Source organism: Nematolebias whitei, chromosome 4, assembly GCF_014905685.2.
Source record: "Nematolebias whitei isolate Nwh7 chromosome 4, NemWhi1, whole genome shotgun sequence".
Taxonomy (NCBI): Eukaryota; Metazoa; Chordata; class Actinopteri; order Cyprinodontiformes; family Rivulidae; genus Nematolebias; species Nematolebias whitei.
In genome coordinates, this window is record NC_056501.1 from 32131185 (window position 1) to 32141149 (window position 9965).

At 44.2% G+C, this 9965-nt stretch overlaps 1 protein-coding gene across 1 annotated transcript in view; it reads left to right on the forward strand.

Annotated features, from left to right (window-relative positions):
- Nucleotides 1-9965, forward strand: part of tenm2a (teneurin transmembrane protein 2a) — a 272924-nt gene that overhangs the window by 256067 nt on the left and 6892 nt on the right. Inside the window, exons 23-34 of the mRNA XM_037675395.1 lie at nucleotides 1283-1303; nucleotides 1438-1667; nucleotides 2697-2851; nucleotides 3080-3181; nucleotides 3498-3671; nucleotides 3890-4527; nucleotides 4705-4880; nucleotides 7000-7235; nucleotides 7349-7645; nucleotides 7872-8429; nucleotides 8570-8839; nucleotides 8986-9396. Of these exons, the coding sequence (XP_037531323.1) occupies nucleotides 1283-1303; nucleotides 1438-1667; nucleotides 2697-2851; nucleotides 3080-3181; nucleotides 3498-3671; nucleotides 3890-4527; nucleotides 4705-4880; nucleotides 7000-7235; nucleotides 7349-7645; nucleotides 7872-8429; nucleotides 8570-8839; nucleotides 8986-9396 (3268 nt within the window). The remainder of the gene's footprint in view (nucleotides 1-1282; nucleotides 1304-1437; nucleotides 1668-2696; nucleotides 2852-3079; nucleotides 3182-3497; nucleotides 3672-3889; nucleotides 4528-4704; nucleotides 4881-6999; nucleotides 7236-7348; nucleotides 7646-7871; nucleotides 8430-8569; nucleotides 8840-8985; nucleotides 9397-9965) is intronic.

Consider the following 9965-nt stretch of genomic DNA (forward strand, 5'->3'; position numbering starts at 1 on the left):
GTTTATTATGTATGCTATTTATCATATTATGCTGTTGTATTATTTAATAGGTAAACATGGCTATAATAACAAATTTTAAAAAGTTTGACGAAAACAACTGGACTTCATTTATGATACTTTATTTTATACTTTATTGATTTTTTATTCTTGAACTTTTTTGAATTTACCATGTCCTGGATGACTGAGAATCTTCACCAGCTTATAATGACTCAGTCGGCCTGCCACAGTACCCCAACCTTGGTTCTGCTCGTTGCTTGGAACCGTCAAAACAGCTGCACCGCCCCAGCAAAATGCAGCTTACTTGACCATTAAAGTGCATTTATAAAGCAAACGTTAGACTGATATCCACATTTAATATAATTTAGAGCAAACAAATAATTGTTTTTAGGTGTTAGTCTTGTTAAATTCTTGTTAAAGGCCTCCCGTGCACGCTCCCACGGCCACAATTTGGCAGCCAATTGATTTTTGGCACAACACCGGCCCACATTTCCGGGTTTGGCCCACTTTTCCAGGTTACGCATCAGCGGTGACGCATAATAGATGCGACGTATGCGGTGAAGCGACATATTTATGGATTTTTCCACTTTATTAGACAAATATGGACGGATGCGACTTATAGAGCGGTGTGACGTGTCCGTCGGAAAATACGGTACTAAAATAAACTACTACTTACTGCTTGTACTACTATTCCTACTTCACGGTTTTTCCCTTATCGCGGGGCTTCAGTGTATGGATCCCCCGTGATAAACGAAGGACTACTGTACTGTTACTGTTACCAAAGTTCACAATACACTGTTACCAGTCAAGTCGCACATTTCATTGCTTTGTTTTGTTTTTAGTACATGTTTTTTCTAAAACTGTTGCAGTCATAGCAAACTGAAAGCCATGATGGAAACAGAAAACTACCTTGAAAATATATTAAGGATGTTTCAGTGCTTACGAATTTGCTCCCTTAATAATGAATTAACAACAGTTTGGCCTGCAGAGGTTCAATGATGGGTGTGGGTACTGACAGAATAAGAGATGAAGAAGTGAACAGCGCTCAACAAGTGAACAGAGGGTTAAAGATGTATTTTAGCATAAAAGAAGTGAGGTGAGACAGTGGGGATGGCAGGACTTAAAACTCCACTTGAAATAATTTCTCCTGGGTGTTTTTACATGTTTACATTGTGTTGTTCTCACCACAGACAGCTTTGTTTGGCTCTCTGTAGGTATCTCTCTGTGGACTGTGTGGATTAACATTTGTTTTGTTGTGCTTTTATCTTCTTTTCCTCTCTTTAAGGAACAAAGATTTCAGGCACAGGTGAGTTCCTTATGTGAATAAATTAAAAGCTGATGGTATTTATATCAACAAGTATAAAAGTACTGCTTTGTGAAACGTATCAAATGAAATGTTGCCCAGTGGTATAAAATCCTACTTATGTTTTGTAATTTCAGTAATAACCCAACCCATAAGTACTTCCTGGCAGTGGATCCAGTATCTGGAGCTTTGTTCATCTCGGACACCAACTCCCGGCGTATTTACAGAGTTCGCTCGTTGACCGGAGGCCGGCTGTTGTCGGACAACGCGGAGGTGGTGGCGGGAACGGGGGAGCAGTGCTTACCGTTTGATGAGCGCTGCGGTGATGGAGGAAAAGCCACTGAAGCTACACTTATGAGCCCCAAAGGTGATCCTCAGACCAAAATTACACTTTACACTTATTCTTTATTATGCCTTAATTATATTTATTGTAAAAACAATGAGGACCAAACATCCATTCTTATTGAAAGTATTTAGAAAAGCAAATATATTTCACATTGATTTCAGCAGACGTGTAACTACAGTGCTTTAACTTAACTTAATATCTTGTGACTCAACTAAAGCAGGACAGAGACAGAAGCAGTTTATAAACCAGGTTAATATTAAACTTATAATGAAATAATTTTTATGGATCACTGGATCTCAGAACACCGTGACACCAAACTGTCAAGGATGTCACGCTGTAACATTTCTTGCCGGCTGACATGCGTGTGTGTAATGTAGGACTGCATATGTCAGTACTTTGCAGGGTGTATGTGTGTCTGAGACAAAAATAAAAAAAAAAACTGTAAATTCCTCCTTTCTGTTGCACAAAGTCAGCCAGCAAACCTCAACTTTGCACCTTTCTCTTTTCCTTTAATCCATTTCTCTCATTTAGTCCGTGCCCTTTGTTTTTATGCTCAGTCTGTTGTTTTGTATCTCGCTGCATGTAATAGTTATTTTTGAGCACTCGCATCTCTCCAACTGTCTGCTCCCTGTTAGACCAACAAGGCCGACCCCCTCCCCTTCCTGTACACGATGGAGAAAGGTAGAAACAAATGCTAGAGGACACTCGGGTCACACAAAAAAGATGCACTGAAAGGAAAAGCAGGTCACTAGGAAGTGTATGAAAAGCCATTTTCCTTTTTAGATAATCTGCTTGCACACTGCAATTGCCCTCAACTCCACACCCCGATGACTCATCCCCCCAAAAACTAACACTTAGCAACAGTTCAGCGCCTGTTCCATCGTTGAGTTCCTCCCTCATTCGATGAAGTGCTGCGCCATCCAGCTGCCAGGGCTGCCATCCATTTTCAGCGACGGACAAGAGTGAAGTTTAATTGACTTAAAGTGTCCGTGAGCTGCCCGCGGTGTTTGAGTTATGAGTTGTCGCTCACGTTGTCTCTGCGCTTGACAGGTATAGCGGTGGATAAAAATGGCCTGATGTATTTTGTGGATGCCACCATGATCCGCAAGGTGGACCAAAACGGCATCATCTCTACTTTGCTGGGCGCCAACGATCTGACTGCTGTTCGACCGCTGAGCTGTGACACCAGCATGGACGTCAGCCAGGTAAGACGAGATGGGGGGAGGAGGCAAAGGTGACGGTGTGATAGATGGCGATGTAGGCACCTCAGAATGCTGAGCTTTTGCGATGACTGTTGGGAGATGAGCCAAGCAGACGGGGTCAGGGTGAGGTTTATATAGAGGCTCTTCGTTAAAAAATGAAGAGGCTTATACGAATCTTCCCAAACCAGAATCTTTATGACGGCATGTATCCTTCCTGTTTTCCTTTAACAGGTGCGTCTTGAGTGGCCCACAGACTTAGCAGTCAACCCCATGGACAACTCGCTCTACGTCCTGGAAAACAATGTCATCTTACGCATCACTGAGAACCACCAGGTCTGTAACACAAAACTGGACTGCTGCTGCAAAACCCCAAGGGTGGGCACTCACTGTAGGGTTCTGACAAGATTTTGTTCCAATTAGTCTGTTCCCAGCCAATTTAGAGGCAAAAAACTTTGATTTCTGCAAGTTTTGCACTGGTGACAAAATCACCAATTATTTAGCTTCAAGAACATTCAACTTTCTATTATCTAACTTAATAATTGAACATTTTTAGTTGCTGTTTTCAATAGAAAACCGTTGCATTTTCTACGTCTCTGTTGCCACGTTAGTCTTGTTTGATCACTGATGTATCTTGTGCTCTTTCCTGAAGGTGAGCATTATAGCAGGTCGGCCCATGCATTGTCAAGTTCCAGGGATTGACTACAGCCTCAGTAAGCTGGCTATACATGCAGCTTTGGAGAGCGCCACTGCCATTGCCCTGTCCCACACCGGCACCCTCTACATTGCAGAGACAGACGAGAAAAAGATTAATCGAATCAGACAGGTATGTGCAGAAAGACTATGTTTGTTTCTTGTTGTTTTAGAATTAATTTGATTTCCTAAAGATATTTAGCCACCAAAACTGAGTTTATTTGTTCTAGCTGTAATTTGGAAGATATTCTATCAAAATTCCAGACGTGATTCAAAATGGATTTTGCTTGGGTTGATGCATCCTTGTTTGACAACCGTCTTGTCTGTCTTTTATTTTCTCGTTGGTTTAAGGTGAACACTAATGGAGAAATCTCTCTTCTGGCCGGTACCGCGTCCGACTGCGACTGCAAGAACGATGTGAACTGCAACTGCTTTTATGGCGATGACGGCTACGCACCCGATGCCGGCTTGAACTCGCCCACTTCCCTGGCTGTGTCTCCTGATGGCACGCTCTTCATCGCTGACCTCAACAACATTCGCATCAGGGCAGTGCGCGCAAACCGACCTGGCCCCGCCATCTCGAGTGTGGGATTTTCAGGTTCGGCGCAGTATGAAGTCGCGTCACCAAGAGAGCAGGAGCTGTACGTTTTCAATGGAGAAGGCCTTCACATTCAGACAGTCAGCCTAGTGACTGGGGAGCCGCTGTATAACTTCACCTATGGTCCTGATGGAGAGCTGGCCATGCTGGTAGACAACTGTAACAATACTGTGAAAGTGAGAAGGGACAGTTTAGGTCAGGGAGGAGGAGCTGGCCTGCTCAGGCTGGTGCTGCTGCCAGAGAATCAAGTGGTGACACTTGGACTGGACCCAACTGGGGGGCTGCGTAGTGTGTCTGCCATGGGCCAGGAGGTGGCTCTGATGGGCTACAGCGGGAACACAGGTCTCCTAGCCACCAAAGCTGATGAGACTGGATGGACCACATTTTATCAGTAAGTGTAAATTCAACCTTGTTTCCCTTTGTCATTTCTCATGATTTACTACTGCCCCCTTGTGTTAGCTTTTATAACTACAACCTCTAAGGTTCCTCTGCAGCAATGTTTTTGTTTGAGGTACAAGGTATGAACAAATCCCTTCATGCTAACTTTTCTGCAATCTTCCACCCCCAGGTACGACAGCGAAGGTCGCCTGACCAATGTGACGTATCCAACAGGCATGGTGATGAGTCTCCACCGTGAAATCGAGCGCTCCATCAACATCGACGTCGAGAGCTCGAGCAGAGATGACGACGTGACCGTCATAACCAACCTGTCTTCGGTTGAAGCTTCATATACTGTGGTGCAAGGTAAAAAATTCACTCAGCCTTAAATGCTTGCAAAGCTGCAACACACGTATGTTGCATAAAAATGAACACATGCTGAGCTCAAGGACTTGGGGGTAACAAATGAACTAACAGGAGTCCTTCTTTTGGCTGCTAATTGTATTTTTCACTCAGACATTTGCATTCTCCTGGAGATTATTTTCCACATTCTGCTCTTTCTTTTTTCTTATTCCCTCTCACATGGAATAAAATTACCAGTATATGGTTGTTAATCCCAGCTGGGTCATCCAGCTTTTGAAAGTCATCACAGTGAAATTCATTAACTCGCGTCGAGTGAATCCTCCTCATCCCTCAAGCCTTCTCTCTTCACACACACACACACACTGACATACAAAAACAGCTCTCATCCAGTCCCCATGATCCCTAAGCTTATTTGGTGTGTTTAGAAAAGAGGAGAAAGAAGAATAATTGTCTCCTTTCCCTTGACCGGTGCAAGCAGCGTGACACAGGCGTGACTGTATCCGTCTACATGCCGTGGATTGTAGACGTAGTCAGTGATCCACCTGCGTTGCAGTAGCAGAAGAGTTGTTCACAGAGCTGTAAGTCATTTAGGGTTTCCTCTACACTGTGTGGGTTTCAGCTCAGCTCTCCACTGACATACTCACTTAACCATCCCTCTCTCTTCCCGCCATTCCTCGCTCTCTTCATTAACTCCTGCGCAGTGAATTCTCCGTGGCCCTCGGGCTCTCGTTTCACCCTCTCTTTCCGTCTTTCCCTCAACCTCGCCTCAGTTTTATTACGAGGTTGTTCAGACAGAGTGAGCAGAGACGATTTATCTAAAGGCTGGTGCTGCCAAGTCAACGGAGGGAGAGAGAGAGGAAAAAATGCCTCGCTTGTCTGTTTGAAGCATTGTTAAAATGTGCCTGGAGCTTTATTACAAATTGGCCTTATGGATTACTGTCGTTTATGGCAGCACGTCAGATGGATTTAAAAAAAAAATATCTGATCCCCTCACCTTTTGTAAATTAAATAAAGTAAATCCCCCCCCTCCCCACCCTCCACTCCACCTTCTGCATCTTCAGGATATCTCTGAGCTCCAAACAATTTTATCTCCTTCTTTGTCATCAAGATGCCTGTTTTCAGACATCAGAGGAGGAAATTAGCCTCAGAATTAGGCATGGGCTTATCTGTCTCCATTCTTGTGAGAAAGACATTAAATTGTTAAGATAAACAGATTGTGTGTGGGGGGACATCTGCTTAGCCTCCAAGAGCTTCATTCAGAATATTTTTCACTTAGAACGAAGTAATCAGAAACCGCATCTATTTTATGGACTTAATCTTGTTCTTATTGGCATGAACCTTTTTAATGTTAATCTTCCATTTTGATTTGATCAGCATAAAGTGGCTGTTTAATCTGATCATTTCTGACTGGCTCATGGGGTTTAATTCTGTGTTTTTATGTAATAAATACTAGAATAAATGTTTAATATGGGTATTGCTCATAATAATAATGTGTTATGTGTTGTCATCGTTGTATGTTTCCATACAATGTCGAAATGGGCTCTCTGCATTTAACCCATTCACCACCAGGTGGAGCAGTGGGACGCTATTGAAAGCTCCCGGGGAATCATCTTACTAAGTATGTACTGCCTTTAGCCAGAGCTATGCGTCTTTGGGTTAAAAGAAAATGTCGAAAATGTAAATAATAAGCTTTTTCAAGCTCTAGAGGTCCTAACAGCTCGACAGCATATGAATCAAGTGTCCTTATTCTTGATTTCAAACCAACCAAGTGGGGCCAAGATGGTGTAGAGGCAGGGCAGCTGACTCGAGACCCAAAGGTCCTGGGTTCGATCCCCGGTCACTGCACATCTTGTGGTGTCTCTGAGCAGGACACCCCATCCTGACTTGCTCCCACCGCTCCACCCGAGTGTGTCCCAGGCGCGATGGGTTAAATAAAGAAACCTAATTTCGTCTTTGTATAGGAACATACAATGATGACAACACATAGCACTTTATTATTTATTATTATATTCTAATACAACTGGCATAACTTCTGCAGTTTTATATACTGGCTAAATTTGCTGTAGTTTGTATCCAAATTGTCTTTCCTCTTACAATGTTTCCTCATCTCTCCCCCCTGCAGATCAGGTGAGGAACAGCTATCAGCTGTGCAACAATGGCACTCTGAGAGTAATGTACGCCAACGGAATGGGCATCAGTTTCCACACGGAGCCCCACATCCTGGCAGGTTCGGTCAGCCCTACAATCGGTCGAAGGAACATCACCCTGCCCACGGACAATGGCCTCAACTCCATCGAGTGGCGTCTGCGCAAAGAGCAAACAAAGGGCAAGATCACTGTGTTTGGGAGGAAGCTGCGGGTAATTCTTTATTGTTAAATAATCTCTGATGGACTGGTGCAAATACAGGTAGCTTTTGATGCATTTTAACGTGAACAATATTTTAAGGCATGCCGGTAATTCATTTTCTTCAGGCTCATGGACGCAACCTTCTCTCGATTGACTTTGATCGCAACACCCGAACCGAGAAGATTTATGACGATCACCGCAAGTTCACGCTGCGCATCATGTATGACGCTCAGGGCCGACCAGCTATGTGGCTGCCCAGCAGCAGCCTGGCAGTGGTCAACGTTTCATATTCAGCCACCGGACAGCTCGTCGGGCTACAGAGAGGAAGCATGAGTGAGAAGACGGAGTTTGACTCCCAGGGTCGCATTCTGTCCCGTTCCTTTATAGACGGGAAGGTGTGGAGCTACAGCTACCTTGATAAAGTAAGTACATCTTCCTTTAACACAGTCAAATCTTTCCAAGGAAGGCAATAGGAGCAGAAATTTGAATTGTAGAACTGAGTGAAGTAATAGATCATTTTTATGGTTTTGAAGGCGCAGATTTGTCAAGGGAGAGCAAATTACCCTCAGTGCTATTTCACAGGAGGCAAGTCATCCATTGATAATGCTTTTATATTAATCCGTATTTCAACTTTCTCTCCTCATCCAGTCCATGGTGCTGCTCCTGCAGAGCCAACGGCAGTACGTCTTTGAGTTCGATGCCTCGGGTCGGGTCACGGCTGTCACCATGCCCAGCGTCGCTCGCCACACCATGTTTACACATGTGTCCATCGGCTACATTCGCAACACATACAACCCTCCCGAGAGCAACGCCTCTGTCATCCACGATTTCTGTGAGGATGGGAGACCTCAGGCCTCGCACTACCTGGGCACCGGCCGCCGCGTCCTCTACAAGTATGGCAAGCTGGCGAAACTCTCTGAGATCGTGTACGACAGCACGGTTGTCACTTTTGGATATGACGAGACAGCCGGCGTGCTGAAGATGGTCAACCTGCAGAGCGGGGGCTTCTCCTGCACAATCCGTTATCGTAAAATGGGCCCGCTCATAGACAAGCAGATCTACCGCTTCAGCGAGGAGGGGATGGTAAACGCCAGGTTTGATTACACATACCACGACAACAGTTTCCGTATCGCCAGCATGAAGCCAGTCATCAGTGAGACGCCACTTCCTGTTGACCTCTATCGATATGACGAGATCTCTGGAAAGGTGAATATTTTTTTCTTAACTCCGCTTTTTTTAAACAGTTATGTCAAAAATAAATTACCCTAAAAGCAAACTGTCTGTCAGTAAATGCACCATTTTTGTCCCTTTGAGGACTCACCTTTCCTCTAAACCTTTCCCTTCAGGTGGAGCACTTTGGAAAATTTGGGGTCATCTATTATGACATCAATCAAATCATCACCACGGCTGTAATGACACTGAGTAAGCATTTTGACACCCATGGCCGCATCAAAGAGGTCCAGTATGAGATTTTCCGTTCGCTTATGTACTGGATGACAGTGCAATATGACAGCATGGGCCGGGTGGTGAAGAGGGAGCTGAAGATTGGGCCGTATGCCAACACCACTCAGTATCGCTATGATTATGATGGAGATGGACAGCTCAGTGGAGTCAAGGTGAATTTTCTGTCTGGAGAGATTGAAGTTTTAGTCTCTTTATTTTTTATAAAATGTGTGTGACATCACCATTACCAGAACACATATGTGGTTTAAATAAAGGTTAAAACTGGTTGAAAAACATAAACTCAACTCGTTTTATTCAGGTGAATGACTGGTCTACGTGGCGCTACAGCTACGATCTAAATGGAAATCTCCACCTGCTGAATCCCGGGAACAGCGCTCGGATCTTGCCCCTCCGTTACGACCTCAGAGACCGCATCACCCGCCTGGGAGACGTCCAGTATCGCTTGGACGAGGATGGCTTCCTCAGCCAACGAGGCTCAGACGTTTTTGACTATAACTCCAAAGGACAACTCCTCAGGGCTTATAACAGAGGCCCCGGAGGGTGGAGCGTGGTCTACCACTACGATGGGCTTGGCCGCAGAGTGTCCACGAGGAACAGCTTGGGTCAGCACCTTCAGTTCTTCTACGCCAACCTCAATCATCCAACCAGAGTGACACATATTTTCAATCACTCCAGCTCTGACATCTCGTCGCTCTACTATGACCTGCAGGTAGGCAAGAGTGAATCATCAATACCCCTTCTTATGTTCATAAACTTTACTGTGTAAATGTGTAAATCTAAATAAAATAAAAACTAATTATTGCCTGCTTCTATGAAATAAGGACAGAATAACAAATATGCCATTCAGAGCACAATGACAGAATTGAACAAGGAATTATGACGTGTGCAATAAACTAATATTGCATAATACAGTAGTCCCTCGCTACTTCGCAGTTGTTTATTGCGAACTCGCTCTATCATGGTTTTTCAAAATAAGAGTGGACATGACACACAGTTGGCTGATTGATGGATGAGCCGTACGATCGGCATGGAATTTTTATTTAAAATAAATTATTTAAAATTATTTAGCACCTGCTGCATATTTGTGCATAACATCCTGCTGCAGCTGATCAGCTGTTCTCTGTGCAGAGCGAGAAGTGGGCGTGGCCAAGTATGCTTGCAGATGGCTGAGAGGAGACAGGGAGCTGAAACCATGACATTCTATGCTCTTTTAGAGCGTTTAGAGTTTAGAAACATAAATTAGAATATTGCAAGTGTGGGAATGGTTTAAAACACCTT